General features: G+C 43.3%; 1 protein-coding gene across 1 annotated transcript in view; it reads left to right on the top strand.

Moving 5' to 3' along the window:
• The window catches only part of ZFYVE26 (zinc finger, FYVE domain containing 26), a 104,505-nt gene that overhangs the window by 16,666 nt on the left and 65,849 nt on the right, over positions 1-21,990 (top strand). The window contains exons 3-11 of the mRNA XM_006865571.1: positions 4,070-4,159; positions 6,360-6,882; positions 11,858-11,988; positions 12,567-12,731; positions 12,856-12,944; positions 13,996-14,159; positions 17,119-17,325; positions 18,739-19,347; positions 19,584-19,676. Coding sequence (XP_006865633.1) covers positions 4,070-4,159; positions 6,360-6,882; positions 11,858-11,988; positions 12,567-12,731; positions 12,856-12,944; positions 13,996-14,159; positions 17,119-17,325; positions 18,739-19,347; positions 19,584-19,676 — 2,071 coding nt within the window. The remainder of the gene's footprint in view (positions 1-4,069; positions 4,160-6,359; positions 6,883-11,857; positions 11,989-12,566; positions 12,732-12,855; positions 12,945-13,995; positions 14,160-17,118; positions 17,326-18,738; positions 19,348-19,583; positions 19,677-21,990) is intronic.

Genomic DNA, 21,990 nt, shown 5'->3' with positions numbered 1-21,990 from the left:
ATAGTAGAACCCTCCAGGGGTGGGGGAGGGGTGTCCATTCGCTCTGGCGTCCCCTCTTTGCTCCCTCTAATCACCAGAATGGAGGTGCACAGACAGCGAGAGACCAATGGACAGATACCAAAAAAAGAATGCCCACTCCTGTATCTGCAATTCTGTCAGGTGGTCGTGGCTGCTCTGATCCTTCCCCCCCACTTGGTCTCTCCCAAGATGGAGGCTCTGGGAGTAACTGAGCATCTTGAATTAGAAAGCAATGGATTTCTTGATTCTGCTACAAATTCCCCTAGCTGTAAGCCTTGCAATCTTCTAAATATTCCTTTATATGTGGTATAGAGTTCTAGCACCCTTCTCTGAACCTGCTTAGTCCGGTATTCTGTGTTGTTGCTGACGGAGCTCCTCACTGCACGTCCACCCGATCTGCCATCTTAGATACTGAAAAGATGAGTAGTTGGGAAAAATAAGAGAAGCAAGCTGAAAGATAACCAACCCAGAGTAAATAAGAGTTGGCTTCAGTTTCCCAATTAAGAGAAAACTTGAGCAGTATTGTCTACAGAGGAAACAAAAGAAAAAGAAAATCAAGTATTGTTACTTATAAAAGATCTTTCTAGTACAAACATGGAAATGTGTCAAACCAAATGAACTTTCATCGCAATTTAAGCTCTTTGCTTACTTTGTGACTGATTGGTTACCTATTTTCTGGACAGTTGCTCAACCACATCAAACTCCTTAGTACATATTAAGAGTTCTTGGGTTTTTTCCAGTGTCAAAGATCATTTGGTCCATAAAGCTCCAGGGATTTGGTTATCTAAACAGTTTGGGAATGTTTTAGTTCCTCAGAGAAATTTAAAAGTTTATACAAGGGGGTGTCAAAAAGTGAGTGGAAAATGGAATTAAAAGATAATGGAATTTTTCATGAACTTTCTTCCCAAGACTCTAGTACAATTCCCAAGACTCTAAGTGCATTCTTAGTTGTGCCCTCTGCCTTCTAGATGTTTGCTGCCTGTTCTTTTCCAGGTCTCCCACCTTCTGCCAAAAGCTTTCTTTTAAAATAACTAGTTGAACCAGAGATCATTTTTCCTTTCCTTCATCCGCTTTTGCCTCTTACTTCTTTGTCTTACAGTGATTTTTCGCTCCACATGTACACATGGATGCCAAAAATTTTTGTTTTTGTTATTTATTGTCATTTAACTAGCAGTTAGAGAAGAAACACAAAAGCAGGAATCTAACATTTTTTAAACACTTAATACGTACCAGGAACTGTGTAACATAGTTTCATGTTTTGTTGGGATTTTTTTTTTTTTTTAGTCCCTGGATGTGCGCTGCAGAGTATCCCAGGACCGACTAGAACCATCAACCTTTCAGTTAGTAGCCAATGGCATTAACTATTTGTACCACCCAGAGACTCTCTATAGTATGTGCCCATTTATTAACCAATCTATAGTATAAACACTGGAATACTAACCTCAAGGTCGGCAGTTCAAACCTACCAACCATTCCTCAGAAACGCTATATAGGGTTGCTATGAGCCAGAACCAACTTGATGGCACTTAACAACAAGTATGAATATGGGAATTGTTTCCAGTTTGTTTGTTTGTTTTCCTATGATAAGCAGCATGTCAGTGAGTAGCCCAGACTCTAATCTTATTGATATGTGCTTTTGGAGAAAAGGAGACTGATTTTAGTTTTTAGGACCCAGTAAAGGGGAGTTATTGTGGAATTGGCTGACACAGAAAGAATTAGATGCTTTCTCTCTGTATACATCAGTCTTTTCTAATAGCATTCGTTGATTCGCCCTGGTAGCATAGTGGATTACAAGTTCGGCTGCTAACTAGGAGGTCAGCAGTTCAAATCTATCAGCCATTCCAAGGGAGAAGGATAAGACTTTCAGCTCCTTTAAAGAGTGACAGCCTCGGAAACCCTGCAGACGGACACTCTGAGTTGGAACCGGCTCAATGGCATTTGGCTGCCAGCCATCCAGTTGCATTCATTACTCATTAACAAACATTTAATTCCTTTTTTTCTTTTATGCTTGAAATAATTAGAAGATACTTCCTAATCATTCACCCTTAGTGGTGCTGTAGGATAAGTACTGGAATGCTCACTGGTCAGCATTTCAAACCAACTACTTTTCAAAACCCTATACAAGGTCACTATGAATTGGAACCAACTTGATGGCATGCAACAACAACAATAAAGATTATTTTTAAATATATATATCTGTGCCACAAGTTTGTTTAATTGGAAGTTGGTTATTGTTGTTAATTGCCACTAGTTGATTCTAACTCTTGATGACCCCACGTGAGCAGAGTAGAACTGCTCTATAGGGTTTCAAGGCTGTGACGTTTTAGAAGCACATCACCAGGCCTGGTTTCCAAGGCATCTCTGGGTGGGTCCAAACTGTCAACTTTTCCAGATATTCATTAAGCCCTTCACTTTTGCCTCCCAGGGACTTCCAAAAAAAAAAAAAAAAAGTGAAACTATGTTACACAATACCTGCTTTTGTTGTTAGGTGCTGCTGAGTCATTTTTGACCCTGTGTGCAATGGAATGAAACACTGCCCAATCCTGTGCCATCCTCACAATTGCTGTTACACTTGAGCCCACTGCTACTGCCACTGTGCCAGTCCATCTCGTTTGGGGGTGGGGAGGTCTCCCTCTTTTTTGCTGACCCCTCCACTTTACCAACCATAATGTTCTTCTCCAATGACTTACTTGTCCTTCCTGACAATATGCCTGAAGTATGAGAGACAAAATCTGGTCATCTTGGTTTCTAAGGAGCATTCTGGTTTTACTTCTTCCAACACAGATTTATTCTTCTGCCTTTAAAATGGTACCTTTAAAATTCTTCTCCAACACCGTAACTCAAATGCATTAATTCTTCTGTGGTCTTCCTTATTCATTGCCCAACTTTCACATGCATATTAAACTTTTGAAAATACCATGGCTTGGGTCAGGCACATTTTAGCCTTCAAAGTGACATCTTTGCTCTTCAACACTTTAAAGAGATCTTGTGCAACAGATTTGCCTAATGCAATACATCATTTGATTTCTTGACTGCTGCTTCCGTGAATGATGAAGGTGGATCCAAGCAAAATGAAGTCATTGACAACTTCTATCTTTTCTCCATTGATAAGGATGTTATTTATTAGTTAATTGGTGAGGATTTTTGTTTTCTTTACATTGAGGTGCAAGTATTCGTAAGTATTCGAAGTGCTCTTTGCTTTCAGCAGGCAAGGTTGTATCATCTGCATATCACAGGTTGTTAATGAGTCTTCCTCCAATCCTGATGCCACATGTTTCTTTTTCAATTAATCCAGTTTCTCTGATTATTTGCTCAGTGTGCAGATTAAATAAGTATGGTGAAAGAATACAACCCTGGAACATACCTTTCCTGATTTTAAACCATTCAGTTTACCTTGGTCTGTTTAAGGACTGCCTCTTGGTCTATGTACAGATTCCTCATGAACACAATTCAGTGTTCCAGAATACTCATACTTCTCAATGTTGTCCATAGCTTGTCGTGATCCATACAGTCAAAAGCTTTTACATAGTCAATAAAGCACAGGTATTTCTGGTATTCTCTGCTTTCAGCCAAGATCCATCTGACGTCACCAATGATACCCTTGTTCCACATTCTTGTGTGAATCCACTTTGGATTTCTGGCAGTTCCCTGTCAGTGTACTGTGGCAGCCATTTCTGAAGTGCACATATTAAGTGCTTAATAAATGTTAGATTTCTGCCTCTTTTACTTTTCTTCTCCGATATGCAAATGATAATAAATATAGAAAACTGGTTTGGACCAAAAGAAGATCATGTCCAGCAATGGAAAGCATCATGTGAAATGATTAAACCTTTGAGGCCGATAGATATGGTGGGTTTTAGATGTCAGGTTTTAAGAGCAGTATGGAACTAAACTTCACTGTGTTTTGTTTAAAGTGTCTGAAATTACATCTAGATTATGAGTACTTTGAGTAATAGCAAAACTAAGACTAACTGATGAGAAATATATACTTGCACTTTGTTAACTACAGCATATGTCTGATCTCTATATTCTCTTCTTATGATTCTTCTAGAAATTTCTCCCAGCTGTTTTCCGGAGAAAGCTTGAGTATCTTTTATTGTCAGAAGACCTACAAGGTGACATTCCAGAGGACATCTTTATGGTAAGGGAGGGCCCTGGAGACATCTGCCTAGGGTTATAGTCACTCCACAAGTTCAGCTTCCAGGAACTAAGCAGAAGCAGGTCCCAAAGGTGTTTGCTGCATTTTGTGTCCTAGCAGTGTCAGGCTAAATAGAGGTACCACTGAGAAAAGTTGAAACTAGGATAAGCTTAATCTAATTTAGAAATTCTTAAAAGTACATTGTCCAGAAGTACTAAATATAGTTATCTTTCAATAATGAAAGTGGAGACTTTCAGAAAGCATCAAGAGAAGTTGGAAGGAATACACAGAGTCACTGTACCAAAAAGAAATGGTTAATGTTCAGCTGTTTCAAGAGGTAGCATATGATCGAGAGCCAGTGATACTGAAGGAGGAAGTCCAAGGTGCATTGAAGGAATTGGCAAAGAACAAGGCACCAGTTGGGGATTAAAGGCTGTTTTGTTTTTTCCTTTTTCTTTTCATGTAGAAGTAATGTATAATTTGGTTTAAACCAGCCATTTGAATGTTTCACCAGTAGATGGTCAGGAATGTAAAGGGAGAAAGACATGAGTGTTTGTCAAATGGCTCTTCTGTAACAGGAGGTGTTATAGTTACTCCTCACAAAAACTGTTAGGGATAGATTCAAACTAAGGCTTTATATGGCATTTGCTGGTTACCACTTGCGTGCCTTAGGTTTGCTTTGAGGCTCAGTGCTTATTTTCCTCATGGCCTCCCACCCATTGGTTAAAGACATAGTTACGGGAGGTAAGATAGGAACGAGTCCTGGTGTGGTGCTGTGGGTTAATGTCATGGACTGCAAGGTCAGTTATAACCACGAGGTTGGCTTGAATCACAAGTTCAGTGGTTCAAGGTTACCTGCCGCTCCTTTGAAACCCTATACAGGGTCACTATGAGTTGGAACCAACTTGACGGCACCTAACGTAATACAAAGGTAGGAACTATCCCTAGTATTAGGTCACAGAAGCACGGTCTTGTGCTCCATCTCTTGTAACCAGGGAAGAGGCATTCCTGAGCACCTTCTAAAGACACAGTGCTAGAAGTATGGTTATAGCCTACTTCCTTACCCCCTTACCTCCCTCTACCCCACCCTGCAAAGAAATCATTGGCTTTGAGAAATCATGGCCTTTAAGGTAGGAAGGAAGGACCAATATATGCATGAGACAGGTATTAAACCGTAGGGTTCTAATTATAAGTATATTAAAAGAGAGTTTGTGTGGGTTCCATGTGTTGGGGAAGGTTTTATTGAAAGGTTAGAAATGAGCTAGACGTTAAAGCATGCTTAAGTTAGAGCAGAACTTACAAACTGGGCCATAGTGTTCCTATAAGCAAAATTTAAAATGCTTTGTTGTTGTTATTAAGTATTGTGACGTCAGTTCCGACTCATAACGACCCTGTATAGGGTTTCCTAGGAGAGGCTGGTGGGTTTGAACTGCCAACCTTGTGGTTAGCAGTCCAGTGCTTATCCTAAACGCCACAGCAGGCCTTTATATGGGCATAATGTCTTATGCCCATTTGTTACCTGCCTATTTTATGAATTTGTATTGATTTAAATCAATAGTGTACATTTTGTTGTTAAATCCAGCCAGTTTTGATGCACAGCAACCCTGTATAGGGTTTCTGAGGAGTGGCTGGTGAGTTTGAACCACAAGCCTTGCTGTTCAAACCAAGTTTGTAGTCCAGTACATTAACCCACAGCACCACACCAGGACTTTGTTGTTATGTGCCGTGTAGTCAGTTCCGACTCATAGCGATCCTGTACAGAGTTTCCAAGGCTGTAAATCTTTACAGGAGCAGAAAGCCTCATCTTTCTCCCGCGGAACAGCTGATAGCTTCAAACTGCTGACCTTGTGGTTCGCAGCCTGATTTGTAACCACTCCACTACCAAAGCTCCTTACTCCAGGACTAGCAAAAATTTTAGCAAAAATTTTAGAGGCAGTGAAATAGGACTAGCTTGAACCTGGAGGCCTGGGCCAGCTGAGTTCATCTCTGCCTCTTTGTCTCTTAAGGTTATATTAGTAAATCGTTGAAATTTTCTGTGCCAATAGCCCACAACAGTGCCTAGCATATAGTCACTACTATAGGAAGTGTTTGTAACTGTTACTATTAATGTACGTAGGCTGAAATAAAAAGAATGCATCCAGGCATCCAAGTGCTAACATACTAGATGTGCTCACCACCATCCCTCTCTTCACCCACTATTTAGGAGTTCCATGAGGTCTTAGCTCAAGAAGCAGTAGACCTTGTGCCTGGTGGAAATAAGAGGTGGGAGAGCTCGTCCCCTCGGCTCAGTGCCAAAGCTGTCTCTGTGCTCTGGGATCTTCTGAGGCGGGCTCCCCAGCCAGCTCAGGCCTTGCTGGAGCTCCTGCTTAGAGAGGAAGACATCACTGGCCTTTGTGGCTGGCCTCTGCAGAAAGCACTGGTGGACCTCGTCCACAAGGCACTGAAGACTTTGCAGGGTCCTGATGCTGGCTGCCCTGGGGAGGCAGAAGCCATCTACGGAGCCTTGCGGGCTCTGCGATGCTCTTCAGAGCCCCTCGGGGTTGAATTACGCCTGCTGTGTGAGGACCTGGTGGAAGTCTGCAGGACTGAGGGGAGCCCCCTTCAGGAGGAGCGCTTGCTCGGCTGCCTGCTGCACAAGGCTGGACGAGGCCTGCTCTCCCTGTATGGCCATACCTATGCAGAAAAGGTCACAGAAAAGCCACTGGGGGCCACAGCTTCAGGAAAAGGTGTGTTCCTTCTCCCTCTTTTCCATTCATTTAGGGGGCGTCTTACTTTCTTGATGCTGCTGTAATAAATGTCACAAGTGGTAGCTTTCAAGAACAGAAATTAATTTCCTCATACGTTGTTGTTGTTGTTGTTTAGGTGCCACTGAGCTGGCTCTGAATCATAGCAACCCTGTACACAGCAGTACCAAACACTACGCAGTTCTGCGCCATCATCACAATTGAAGCCCGTTGCTGCTTCCACTGTGTCAATCCATCTCATTAGGGGTCTTCCTTTTTTTTTGCTGACTCTCCACTTTTACCAAGCATGATGTCCTTCTCCAGGGGACTGGTCCTTCCCCAGGGGACTGGTCCTTCCTGACAACATGTCCAAAGAACAAGAGATGAAGTCTTACCACCCTTGCTTCTAAGAAGCATTCTGCTATCTTTCTTCCAAGACTGATTTGTTTGTTCTTCTGCCAGTCCATGGTATTTCCAATATTCTTCACCAACTCTATGATTCAAATGTGTCAATTCTTCTACGGTCCTCCTTATTCACTGTCCAACTTTCACAAGCAGATGAGGCTATTGAAAATACTATGGTTTGGTCAGGCACACCTTAGTCCTCAAACTAATATCTTTGCTCTTGAACCACTGATAAGAGGTCTTGTGTAGCAGATTTGCCTAATGCAGTGCATCATTTAATTTGTTGACTGCTGCTTCCATGAGTGTTGATGATGGAGCCAAGCAAAACAAAGTCTTTGACAACTTCAGCCTTTTCTCAATTTATCATGTTATTCATTGGACCAGTTGTGAGGATTTTAATTTTCTTTACATTGAGATACAATTCATACTGAATGTTGTAGTCTTTGATCTTCATCAGTAAGTACTTCAACTTCTCTTTGCTTCCAGCAAGCAAAGTTGTAACACCTGCATATCACAGATTGATGATGGGTCTTCCTCCAATCCTGATGCCGTGTTCTTCTTCATATAACCCAGCTTCTCAGATTATTTGCTCTGCAGATTGCATAAGTATGATGAAAGGATATAATCCTACCACACACCTTTCCTGATTTTAAACCATTCAGGATCCCCTCGTTCTCTTTGAAGGACTGCCTCGTGGTCTATGTACAGGTTCTTCATGAGCACAATTAAGTATTCTGGAATACCCGTTTTTTGCAATGCTACCCAGAGTTTGTTATGATCCACACAGTCAAAAGTCTTTGCATAGTGAATAAAGCACAAGTAAATATCTTTCTAGTATTCTCTGCTTTTAGCCAAGATCCATCTGATGTCAGAAATGATATCCCTCATGCCACACCCTCTTTTGAATCTGGCTTGACTCTGTGTCAGCTCACTGTGCTGCAACAATTTTTAATTTACCTTCAGTAAAATTTTACTTGCATATGATATCTATCAATGATACTGTTGGATGATTTTTGCTTTTCGTTGGGTCACCTTTCTTTGGAATATACACAAATATGGATCTTTTCCATATGGTTGGCCAGGAGATGAGCTAGAGTCTCCATTGCTGCCTCAATTGTAAGATTTCCATTTGTATTCTATTAATTCCTGGAGCCTTGGGTTTTGCCACTGCCTTCTGTGCAGCTTGTACTTCTTCCTCGAACACCATCAATTCCTGATCATATGCTCTCTATTGAAATGGTTGAGCAACAACCAGTTTTTGATACAGTGATGACTATGTATTCCTTCCATCTTCTTTTGATGCTTCCTATATCACTCATTCTTTTGCTTATAGAATCATTTGATATGACAAGTCAAAGCTTGAATTTTTTTCTTCAGTTCTTTGAGCTTGAAAAATGCTGAGTGTGTTCTTCCCTTTTGATTTTCCAATTCCAGGTCTTTGCACATTTCTTTATAATACTAGTCTGTGTCTTCTCAAGCTACCCTTTGAAATTTTCTGTTCAGTTCTTTTACTTCCTCATTTCTTCCAATTGCTTTAGCTTTTCTACACTCAAGAGTAAGTTTCAGAGTGTTTTGTGGCATCCACTTTTTGCTTCTTTCTTTCCTTTCTTTTTAATGATCTTTTGCTTTCTTCATCACACAACTCTTTTGGTCTTCAGTCATTAGTGTCTAAGGCATCCTATCTGTTCTTGGAATGGTTTCTAGATTCAAGGTAGTGTGTTCAAGGTCATATTTTGGCTCTGTGGACTTGTTTTCATTTTCTTCAGCTCAACCTGAAGCATGTGAGCATCTTATGGTCTGTTTCATGGTCTGCCCCTGGCCTTGTTTTGACTGATGGTGTTGAGATTCTGCCAGTTTAGGGGAATAGAATTTCAAATGCAGGGTACTGGCTATAGGTGAAGATGCTCTCTGTGGACTTTAGGGTTAGAGCCTTGTCGTTTAGCTTGGTGAGCTTCACATGCCATCTCTCTTCCCCCATTTGTGATTCCTGTCTAATTTCCACATCCTACATTAGCATGCCTCATTAGCATAACAAAGAATCCCCTATATCCAAGTGTGGTGGTGTGCCATGGAGTCGGTTCCAACATATAGTAACCTGACATAGGGTTTCCGAGGCTATAAATCCTTACAGGAGCAGAAAGCCTTATCTTTCTCCCACAGAACAGCTGGTAGTTTTTGAACTGCTGACCTGGAAGATAGCAGTCCGACTCGTAACCACTACACTACCAGAGCTCCTTATATCCAAATAGGGTTATCTAAACATAGACTCCTGGTATGGCACTGTAGGATCAGCACCTGACTTTGAACCATAAAGTCAGTAGTTCAAATTCACCATCTGCTCTTTGGAAACCCTGTACAGGGTTGCTATGAGTCAGAACCAACTCGGCGGCACTTAACATCAACAACAACAACACAGGTTAGGGACTCTAACATGGTGCTGTTAGATAAGCACTGCTAACCATGAGGTTGACAGTTCAAACCCATCAGCCAGCCACTCCTCAGAAACCCTAAGCAAGGTTGTTATGAGTTGGAATCAGCTCAACGGTGCTTACCAACAATGACACAAAGGTATAGGGGTTAGAATTCCAGTACATCTTTGGGAGTTGAGGTACACAATTCAGTCCATAGTGGGGAATCTATCATTTGGTAATTCCACTTTTCCCAATCTCTCTGATATTTCTTTGGGCTTGTGCCCTCCATGTTGCCCAGAAAATCCAATAGCAAAGGCTAAACAAAACTGGTTAACCCGCAAACGTGCCATGTGCCTTTGCTCTCAGGTCAAGAATCACTGCGCAAACAGAAATTGTTACCTTTTTTTGCCCTGCCCATCATGTAAATCAAATGTCTAGGGACATTAGTCTCGCTCATATGATCTGAGAGTAAATAGACAAAGGCTCACAAAACAGGCTAAATGATTTAGAGAAAGGAAGACCGCTTAAGGGAAATAAGACCCAATATATCCAGACTACACTCCCAGCTAAGGTTACTCAAGGTATAAGTAGATTTGTGTTATCTTTCAGTAACCCAGAAATTAATTGGAACTTAATCCAACAGCATTTTAGGAGGTTGTGGAACAATATACACTTGTCTGGGGTATTCATCAGCTACACGCTCAATTTTATGATATAAGTAATTCTCAAAGTGAACACTGCTACCCATTTGCTACCCATGCTAGAGAATAAGATCCCCTAGGAACTGGATTGAACCTCAGCATAGTGATCCTGCTTGGTCACCTTAGAGCAGGTGGTGGGCCGGCAACGTCGGGCGCATGGGGTCCCCAGCTGATCTCCTCCCTCCCTGCCTTCCTCGGATGGCGGCTGTTTATGCTGGACGTGTGGCCAGAGACGGGTAAGGTTCACGTGGAACCTCGGCTACTTGGGACAGAGACATTGCCATGCTGCAATGAGTCTCAATGACTGGTAAGACTGAGGAATTCGCACTGACCACCTAAGACAGGCAGCGTCCCTTAAACAATCAATAAAAAAGGAGGACTCAGATGCAGACAGCACAGACCCGGTCAGGAGGCCAAGCCCCTGTGGGCCCAAGCGTTGTTGACCGTCCAAACCATAGGCTCTGAGGATCAGACTCTAGCTACCTAGTAGACATAACAAACTGTCCCTCATCTGATTATTCAGTAATGCTTGTTAGTAATCTCATTCGTGAGCCCTGGATATCCACAGACAAATGTAAAAACCTCCCCTAAAAGCCGAGACTGTAAATTCCAATAAGCCAAGTCCCCCCCCATCCAAAAAAAAAAAAAAAAAAGCTAAAGAGGATAGAGAGAAACACTGTTAACTGATGATATATGGAGGGGATAATAATCAATGTAATGAAACAAGCTATATGAATGGTTGAATGTGAAGCTGATGATGTGCCCTGTAAACTTTCACTCAATACAAAATAAAAACATTTAATTAAAAAAAAAAACTGGTTAAGGTATTCTTTTGTAAAAACACAGCTTTGATAGTATAAGTTGTTTGTTGTTATTGCCATCTAATTGGTTCTGACTCATGGTGACCCCATGTGTACACAGTAGAACTGCAGCATAGGGGTTTCAGCTGTAACCTTTCAGAAGCACATTGTTAGGCCTGTCTTCCAAGGTGCCTTTAGATGAATTCAAACCACCCACTTTTCATTGCTAGTCCAGAACTTAACTGTTTGCGCAAAGATGGAGGTGATGGGGGGAAAAGTTAATGTAATAACAATAGCAAGAAAGAGCTGTCCAGAAGCTACTAAGTGAAACAAAGATCTTCAAAATAGAAGTATAGAAAACCTAGTGTAGGTGTTTTAAAGCACAAACTCATATATCTATGTATATATACACGCACACATATATGTATTTTATTTATTTTAATGGCTTCTAACTTAAGAAAGGGAGCATGGTGGTTCTGTAAGATAAGTACTAGACTGTAAACCAGGTTGGCGATTCAAGCCCACCAGCCACAGGGTCTAGAGCCTTGGAAACCCTATGCAGGGTCACTATGAGTCAGAGCCGGCTTTGTGGCACTTCACAACAGAAAGCTTAGGAAAGAATTCCTGGTTTACCAGTGACCCTACCTGGTTTGATTTTCAGTCTCACTGGACCATCTGGATCCTGAGCGGGCAATGCTAACTCTGTTCTCCAACCCCGACCCAGCCCAGGCTTGGAAAGTGACCTATTTCTATTGCCTGAGCAACAGCAAGCACTTCCTCGAGCAGATCCTGGTAAGGCAAGCTTCGGTATTCTCTCCCACAGAGTGCCCAGCAAGTCTCTCATTTCCTCGTTTCTATCCCACTCAGTTGTCCAACCCAAAGACGTCTAATCAGTGGTGAGTCCTTGGTTATGTCTGTTCCCCACTCGCTGGAGAAAGAAAACTCTGAGAAGCAGTGTGATGCAGAGAATACATGTGGGTCCTGTAACAGGATTTCCAATGTGGAATATGAGTAAGCTTTCCGGAGGGGGTATGGAAGAAAAGACAGTGGCAGCCAGATGCTGAAAGGGGAATAATTAATACAACCTTTCTCTTTCCCAGGTTATGACTGAGCTTCAGTTTAATTTAGCAGATGCTTGTTGATCTCATCTGTGTGCTAGGAGCTGGGGTTTCAGCAGAAGCCAGGCCCTGCTTTCAAGGAGCTTACTCTCTAGTGTTTTCATGAACATTTCTTTCACTCAACTGACCACTCCTGTCACGGTCAGAACTTCCCTGCTGAACTAGAGAGCTAGTTACCCCAGTGGGCAACAAGATGGATTTCCCTCTTTCTAGTCCACCCCACTGCCTATAGCAACCGTCTCTGGCTTACAGGTAACAGCACTGACACTTCTGAAAGAGGAAGACTTCCCAAGTCTTGGCTGCCTACTAGACAGAGAATTCAAGCCCCTCAGTCAACTGCTCGTGCTTCTCGGCTGGACGCACTGCCAGAGCCTGCAGTCAGCTAAGAACCTTCTCCAAACCCTCCACCAGACCCAGGTAACTCACTCCTCAGCCTGTGCTGCTCCAGAAAGACGCGTCGAGAGGTTCTGAGCATCGGCAAAAGACAAGGTCCTGAGGTGGATCTGAGCGAGCATCTCCCTCTTCTCCTTTGTCAACACAGGGTCGAGATTGTGATAAGCTCCTCAGGGATGCCTGTGATGGCTTGTGGGCTCACCTGGAGGTCCTGGAGTGGTGTGCACAGCACAGCAGGTAACGTCCCATGCAGCCCACTCCCTTTAGTCCTGGGCCAGGTTTCAGTTGGACTCCATTCTGCGGTGTGGCAAGACCTCTTTTCACTGAAATGTTTTGGACTGACAACATTAACCAACAGCTAATAATTATTCCACTTTTAAATGATGGAAAGAAATGCAAGTAATGATTGGCTTCACCACATTGTTATTGTTAAGTGCCATCAAGTCAGTTCCGACTCATAGCGACCCCATATAAGGTTTCCGGGGAACAGCTGGTTGGTTTGAATCACCAACCTTATGACTCATAGTCCAGTGCTGATGCCATAGCACCACACCAGGAGTCGTCAGCCATGAGGTTATAACTAGAGGAGCCCCCCAAAAGATGACAAGGCTAAAGAAAAAAATAGCTCACATTTCCTGATCACTTTTATCTGCCTGATAATTGTACTAAGCCCTTTACTCAGATGCCTTCACTGAACCCTCAGAGTATCCTCATTTTGAAAGTGGGGCAACTGGAACCAGAGATGTTTAATAAGTTGCCCTAAGTGACACAGTTAGTAAATGTGGTCTCCACATTCTTAGCCATATGTTATCCGGGATCACATATCCAGTCAACAAATGCTTATTGGAAAGTGTGTCAGGCCTGGGTCTCACTGATAAATAGCCTTAGATCTAGGGTCTTCCATAGACCTGGGTTGTTATTTTGTTCCTCACTCATCTCCCCATTATTTCCGGAAGTCAAGTGGATATGGGAACTTGAAGTTACTTCAAGTAAAACTAGAGAAGATTCTATATGCTGTAAGCTAGAAAAGACTGTAGAAATTAGGAAGCTTCATCAGCAGGCCCTTTCTCGGTCCTTTGTAGACAGGCAGAGATAAGTTTATAAGTTTATGGGTGTACTTCTCTGAAGTAAATAGAGACTGTGTTCCATCCCAGGCTAACTGAAATGTAAACCAAAATCTTTGGGGATATGAAATCTATAAAAAGAAAGAACCAGAGAGACTGGAGATTGGTTTCTCAGGGTAATAATATCAACCACCCCCCTCCATCCTCTCAACTTTACTTTTCAGCAACTCCATACCAAAGAGAGATCTCTTGTGTCATTTACATGGCGGAGACAGCCACTCAGTGCTCTACTCTCTCCATCATCTCACAAACCTTCCAGCCCTCAGGGAGGAAGATGTTCTCAAGCTCCTACAGAAGGGACCAGCCAGGGACCCCCAACGAGAAGATGGTGAGTTGGTGATGGAGTGACTTGGGCAGAATTCCCTGATAGAACAATCTTGCCCGTGTTTTTTCCATCTTAAGATTTATCTAGATGCAATTTCTAGAATATATCAAGATGGTAGTCAGTAGTTGTTCTGTTTATTAGCACTCTTGACCCCACCCAAATTATGGGATCGAGGACCATGGCTCCTTCTTCTTGGTGACTTGTAGGAAATCACATGAGCACAATTCTTCCTCCTTTGTCCTCTTGGAACCATCTCAGGAACCACTAACATACACTGTTTCCAATGCAAGAGAATTAGGCTGTGTCTCGAATTCACAGCATGGCCCCTGCTGGTGTTTAAGGAAATTCTTGGTAAGTCTCTCCTTGCTTCACATTTATGCCTTCTTCCCCACCTCCCTATCTGTTCATGTGCCATTAAACAGAGAGAGAAATTTAGAAGAAAGCTTTGCATGAAAGATTATGAAAGGCTTGTTTACCTTTAATTCAGGAACACATTAATAGGCTCTATCTTTTTGCTCTCAAAACTGTATCTTTTTTTTTTTTTAATTGTATCATAATTTATTCACAGCCTTGCCACACAGGTGAGAGACGCTTGCCTTTGGAAGAAGCAAACTTTGTCACATGGCAGCAAGGGCTTCTCAGGCTGGGTGTTGCTTTGATTTACATTTAAAAAGGACCTACCATTAATTGGAAAGCCAATGTTAACTAAATTCCATATCTTTTTCTGGAAAGATAGGCAGCTTGTTTGATAGTTTTCCTAGGGGAACTAAAACTCAAGTCACAAGTCTCAAATACTTCTAGAAATTCATTTAAAATCTGACCCCTGTTGATCAATTTAGACACATTTAGAACATGAGCTTTGAAAAGGCAAAAGTAGAGGAGTCTTAGACCTGGGACTAGAGTGAACCAAGAGAGGCTGGTAGGGTGCAAAATGAAAGGAACCCTGTGCTCTCAGAAGTGTGTAAGCACTTGCAAGTCCTGGCCTGGGCAGTGAAGCCAGGTAAAGGTCAGGGGCATAGAAGAGTATTGATCGTGCTCCATTTATTTACCTTGGTAAGACTGAGCTTCCTGGAAGAAGCAACAATTAGGAAGTCTTAAGCAGAAACAAGTTCATTACAACATGATAATAGCAAAACGTCTTGTTAACTACTGCCAGAGGCCTGCAACAGGGAATCTGGTTTTCCGTAAGCAGCTGGTTATATAATGAATTGTATAGACTTGCATGGATTTTTAAGAAATAGGAAAATTCAGTTGTGTATAAAATGTCATTATGTTCAAGCTGAGCACACACAAATACACAAAACTATGGAAGGCAATAAACCAGAATCTAACAGTGGTTTTGTGTAACTGGTGGGATTATGGGTGATTTTTTTCTCCCATCTTTTTGCTTTACTATGGTTAATGTTTTTCTTTAATGAGTAGGTGGTAATTTGGGTTATGAAATGAATTAGTGCCAGATTAAGATCTTTAGAAAACCTGTGCAGTGTTGAGATGATGCTGCCCTCCCTACGAAAAAGTCAAAATGGCCCAAAAAATCGAAAAAGTATAAGTTATAAAACAAGTATAAAGAATTTGTATGTCTGCCCTTAATGTTGGCTTCAGTAAAAATACCAAATATTTCATCAGAAATCACTTTTCAGTGTCTTTGCTCCCTTGTTACTTTTTTACATAGTCTAGCACTGGATAGTGCGAGTTTTAAGTTTTGAAAAATTAAAGTATATTTTAAGGAATATAAATGAGAGGAGAAGGCAAACCACTCTCACTTCTCTGCCTCTTCTGTTCTGACGCCAGCCACACATACAGCGCTTCTTCCTCTGACTCAAACCACGAGAGCTAAGTTAGACCTCATGCGGCCAGTCTTCCAGACGGCCACGTCTGCTCAGGACATCAGCGGCCAGCCACAAACTTGGATGTCCCCATGGCATCCTCCTCTGCCTGCTGGCTACATATTTGGAAGTTCCTTCTTATCCCCTCAGGATACTAGCCATAAGCTTAGGGCTTTTCAGCCTCCCTCTTTATTGCCTACTTACTCCCATTATACCTTGGGTTTCATGATTTGCTAGAATGGCTCACAGAAGTCATGGAAAAGTGCTGTTGTAATTATTATTATGATGGCTTTATTATATCTAAAAGGATACAGATGAAAGCTGCAGAGAGTCTGGGAGGGTTCCCAATACGGAGCTTCCATGTCCCAGAAAGGAGTGTGCTACTATCCCATGTATGTTACGTCTTTGACCAGCCAAGGAGCTCATGGAGCTTCCATGTCCAGAGCCTTGATAGTGGCTATGAATCGGGCTGCGAACCGCAAGGTCAGCAGTTCGAAACTACCAGCTGTTCCGTGGGAGAAAGATGAGGCGTTCTGCTCCTGTAAAGATTTATAGCCTCAGAAACCCTGTACAGGGTCACCATGAGTCGGAACCAACTCCCCAGTACATAGCCACCACCACCTTAGGTAGTTGTGATTGATGTAATTCTGTTCCCATCCCCCTGCCCACATTGCTGAAATCTGACATCACTGGTGAATGTTTCTGTCCTAGCCAACTCCCACCTGAGTCACCTCATTAGCATAAACCTTCAAGTATGGTCTGGGACCTTCTCAAAGCCACTTCCATCACTGGATGAATTCCAAGGTTTTAGAGGTGATCTTTTAGGAACCAAGGACAAAGACCAAATTCTCTGGTAAAGTTAACCCCATAATAAGGAAATGACTTATTGCATAAACACGGGGCTTATGTTGAGTAAACATGAGAGAGAGGGGAAAGTAGTGAAGAAAACTGAAAGTTGACGTTGGCCACAGGAAAAGCCTAGAAGGGGAGGAATGCATATCAAACCGACAGACGGGAGAGAAGATTAGAACACGTAGTGTGCCCACAAGAGCAGCATGTCTTGCTTCCACTGTACTTGCAGCCCATGCCTGGAAGAACCATCTCTGAAGTTCAGCCTGTTTCTCTCTACAATTCAGATTCAACTGATGATGCCCTGGTCCCTGACCACCTGAGCCACAGTCAGAGCCTGACACTCTACCAGGGCTTCTGTGCCATGAAGTATGCCATCTATGCCCTCTGTGTGAATTCACACCAGCACTCCCAGTACCAGGATTGCAGAGAGGGCCCCTCTGAGGACCTGGCCTCAGCCACGGAGCCAGGGAAGGACATGCCCTCCTCCCCAGGTAAGCTCCTTGGTAACAACCTATCCCAGGGAGTCGTTAAACCTCTCCACCAGGATTCAAGATGAGCTTGATTTTATTATTGTTGTTGTTGTTAGGTGCCATCAAGTCAGTTCCAGCTCATAGCAACCTTAGGCACAACAGAAAGAAATGCTGTCCGGTCCTGCACCATCCTCACAATTGTTGCTACGCTTCAGCCCATTGCTGCTGCCACTGCGCCAGTCCATCGCATTGGGGATTTTCCTCATTTTGGCTGACCCTTCACTTTATCAAGCATAATGTCCCTCCCCAGGGACTGTTCCCTCCTGATACCATGTCCAAAGCTTAAGAGAAAAAGTCTCGCCATCCTGGCTTCTAAGTAGCATTGTGGCCATACTTTCTTCCAACACAGTTTAGTTTGTTCTTTTGGCAGTCCATGGTACTTTTAATATAACTCAAACGCATCATTTCTGTGGTCTTCCTTGTTGTTAAGTGCCATCAAGTCAGTTCTGACCCATAGTGACCCTGTAAAGGGTTTTCAAGAAGCGACTGGTGAGCAGTCTGTTCAAACCTACTAATGCAGTCCATCACATAAACCCACAGCACCACACCAGGACCCCACTTGATACATAAACTAAAATTAAGTTTTGCAAAACAAACTTGCCTTGCCAAATGGAGCTTACTCTTGATAATTTTTCTGTCTTATTTCATTTTATTAAATCATTTCTATGAGTCCCAGCTCATAATGTGAAATATACCAACCTAATGTTGAATTTTCCCTCATTTTTCTCAGTAACTTGTAATTCCATAACTTGTCTTTGTGACTGTTGTTGTTTGTGCCATCAAGTAGATTCCAACTTATAGTGATCCTGGGTATGAGGGTGTGAATCACCAACCTTGTGGTTAGTAGTCCAGTGCTTGTCCTACAGCACCACCATACCAGGACTAGCGGTCAGTTATCTCTCCATTCTGACTTTGAAATTGACCTTTGCCTCTGGGCCTGGTCATGTTTCACCTGGTGCATATATCTTAAGAGATCTCAGGAGCCAGTGGTAAGCTTTAGAGTATCAAGGAGTGAAAATAGAATTGAGGGGTAAGGAATTTCCATGTTACTTTCATTCAAGGAACTGAAAGATGGAATACTTGTCAGAGAAGAAGAATAATGTAATATTAAACAAGTTGAGACAAATATTGAGTGTTCAGTCCGCTATACTTTTAGTTAAGGTAGTGAAAGTTTTCTTCAAAGAGATATGGCTGTGCCTTTCCGGGGTTCCAGTCTCTCTCAATCTTCTGACTGTAATCCCAGGCCCCTTAGTCATAAAATACTAATGAGTTGCAGTGTTGAGAATGTCTGAGTCTGGCAAGGAATGTTATTAATGTTTGCATTCTCTCTCCTTTATTCCTTCTCTGCCTCTTGGCTGATGCATGCTTCTTCAGGTCCTTCAGCTCTCTTCTCAGCATACCTGGCTAGGTGTCAACAGTATCTCTGCAGGATTCCTGACTCATTGTGCCTGGAAGTTCTGGAAAACATCTTCTCCTTGCTCCTTACCACCTCAGCCGATCTTCATGCAGAGCCTCAGCTGCCTGAGGACTATGCTGAGGATGACGACATTGAGGGGAAAGATTCCTTGGGTTTGACATCCCCATCAGAGAGCCCTCAGCACATAGCTCAGCCCGAGAGGAAGTCAGAACGGGGCTTTCTGAGAGTCCCCAGGAGCCCTACCTGTACTCTTCCCAGCTGTCCGAAGGCAGAGCCAAAAGACAATGCAGGGCCTCACAGACACAGCTTTTTGGACCTAATGCACTTTACTAGTGGTGTCAATGGATTCCTGGCTGATGAACTTTCAATGGGGGCCTTCCTCAGGCTTCTCCAGGTGCAGCTGGATGAGATCAGCAGCCACAACCACCCAGAGAAACCAAAGCTGCCTGAAGGCCTGAGCTGCCCTGGAAGCAGAGATGGGCTGCCGAGCCGCCTGCACCGGTTTTCCAAGGTTCTCTCTGAGGCCCAATGGAGATACAAGGTGGTGACAAGCAACCAGCACTCAGGTGAGAGAGGGAGCACCATCCCCAGAGCTGGTGGATTGTAGACATTGGGGAGGGAGAAAGCTAGCAGGGCCTGGGAGTCACCCCACTCATAGCATCAGGGCCACAATCCTGGACTGTCATTCCATGTCTGGGAGCACAGTCCAAGGCTTCCCCTTTCTAGCTGTTAACCTCAGGAGGAGGGGTAGGTCAAAGTCCATCGCTCTCCTTTACGATCCCCATTGGGTTTGTTGTTTCAGAGGAGCGTCTAACACCCACCCAGAGATACCGACGTGTTGCCACACGGTACCCCAGTGTCCGCCGGGGTCGTCGGACAAGAAGGAGCCGGGCAGGTAGGCTGAAGAGCTCTCCCCCCATATCTTGTCCTCATGCACCAGGCAAGAAGTATATTGTCACTTGTCTAATATGTTTTCAACATAAAGCACATGGGTCAAAACAAAGAAACAAAATTGGTCTTAGATTATCCTAGTCCTACTCCCCCAAAGTAATGCCTGCTAATAGTTTCTTATATGTTGTGGTTAAGTACATTCGAATTGGTTCTGACTCATAACGACCCATAGGGTTTCTGAGGATGTAAATCTTGTGGGAGCAAAAACCCTCCTCTTTCTCCCAAGAAGCAGCTGGTGGGCTCGAACCACCAACCTTTTGATTCATAGTCCAGTGCTTATCTGACAGAGCCTCTGTGCTCCTCAGTTTATTATATATTCTCTCAGAAATTTTTCATGCAATACAGCAAAGAAAAACCCTTTCATACATATAGCTATTGATAACTGCAACTTGCTGTTTTCAGTTCTATCCTTTAACGCGCATGTTGTTGTTAACGCTGTCAAGTCAGATCTGACTCATAGGAACCCTATATAGGGTTTCTGAGGAATGGTTGATGAGTTTGAACTGCCAGCCTTGCAGGTAGCAGTACAATACTGATCCTACAGCACTGCTGTAGAATAAGTTCAGGACTGAAAGGTCTGTTTGAACCAGAAGGTCAGTGGTTCAAAGTTACCAGTAGTAGCTCCTCAGAAAACCATAAACAGATTCTCTATGAGTGGGAACCGACTCAATGGCACTTAACAATATATATGCACCACATATGTATATGGAGTCCTAATATGGTGCTGCACGTTAATGCACTGGGCTGCAAGGTCGGTTTGAACAAGGTTGGTGGTTCAAGCTCACCAGCCGCTCCTTGGAAACCCTATAGAGGGTCACTATGAGTTGGAATATATATATATGTATCTGTATATATATGGAGTCCTGGTGTGGCACTGTGGGCTAATGTGTCGGACTGCAAAGTTTAAACTGCAAAGTCAGTGATTCAAGCTCACCAGTTGTTCCTTGGAAATCCTATACAGGGTCACTATGGGTCAGAATCGACTTGATGGCACTTCACAACAGCAATCTGTATGTGTGTATGTATGTATGTGTATGTATATATATATATATATAGAGAGAGAGAGAGAGAGAGAGAGAGAGAGAGAGAGAGAGAGAGAGAGAGAGAGAACTTTTTTGACTAATCATTTAAAAAGACTTTTTAAATATTGGCATTACATTGCCATAAAGTATGCCCAACTTACATGGACTTTAAGTTGTTTGTGGTTTTACCTGTTGTGAGAAATGCTAAAGTAAACAACTTTGTATATGTCTGTGAATACTTCTGTGACTACACCTATCTATAGGTCATGCTTCCAGCAGTGAAATTGTTAGGTTAAAGATACATGGATAATAGAGAGGGCCGCAGAGACGCCATGGAAATACGCTGCGGAAACCTTGGAAAGTATACTTTGCCGATTTTGTGTGGTTCCGATTTTATTTTTTTCTTTGGTGTTGGGTAATAGGGGCGGTCACGGTTTGCCCACCTACAGTCAGGTGAATAGAGATGGGGGCTTAGCCGAGTGGCCAGGACCCACCCTCACCGCTGGCGGTTTCCTCTGCCAGGAACTCACACACTCAGCCCAAGCTGAGAAGCGGATTTGGTCGGCCCTTTTTACGCTGGATTGAGAGGGGTCCTGGCTTAGCATAGTGGGTTGAGGCACCGCACTGCAAATTCTTTTGAGGCGGGAAATCACATACTTTTGAATCTGCCAGCCAGGCTCAGAGGCCTGAGCCCACATCCTGGGTGAATCCAAGTGGTGGGACGAAATCGGGGCCGCAAAGAGGGCCTCAGAGATGCCGCGGAAACACGCCGCGTGAACCTTGGAAAGTATACTTTGCCAATTTTGTGTGGTTCCGATTTTATTTTTTTCTTTGGTGTTGGGTAATAGGTGTGCTCACGGTTTGCCCACCTACAGTCGGGTGAATAGAGGTGGGGGCTTAGCCGAGTGGCCAAGACCCACCTTCACCACTGGCGGTTTCCTCTGCCAGGAACTCACACACTCAGCCCGAGCTGAAACGCGGATTTGGTCGGCCTTTTTACACTGGGTTGAGATGGGTCCTGGCGTAGCGTAGTGGGTTGAGGCACCGCACTGCAAATTGTTGTGAACTGCAAGGTCGGTGGTTCAAGCTCACCAGTCGCTCCTCGGAAACCCTATACAGGAGAAGCAGATGTGCGTCCTATGTGGTCTGCCCACTGGTTTGAGAGGAGTCCCGGCACAGTACTGTGGGTTGAGGTGCCACACTCCAGGGCCTTTTGAACTGCAAGGTCGGCGGATC

This window comes from Chrysochloris asiatica, unplaced genomic scaffold (genome assembly GCF_000296735.1).
Source record: "Chrysochloris asiatica unplaced genomic scaffold, ChrAsi1.0 scaffold00079, whole genome shotgun sequence".
Classification (NCBI taxonomy): Eukaryota; Metazoa; Chordata; class Mammalia; order Afrosoricida; family Chrysochloridae; genus Chrysochloris; species Chrysochloris asiatica.
The sequence above is the reverse complement of the archived record's forward strand: the minus strand, read 5'-3'. Positions and strand labels throughout refer to the sequence as shown.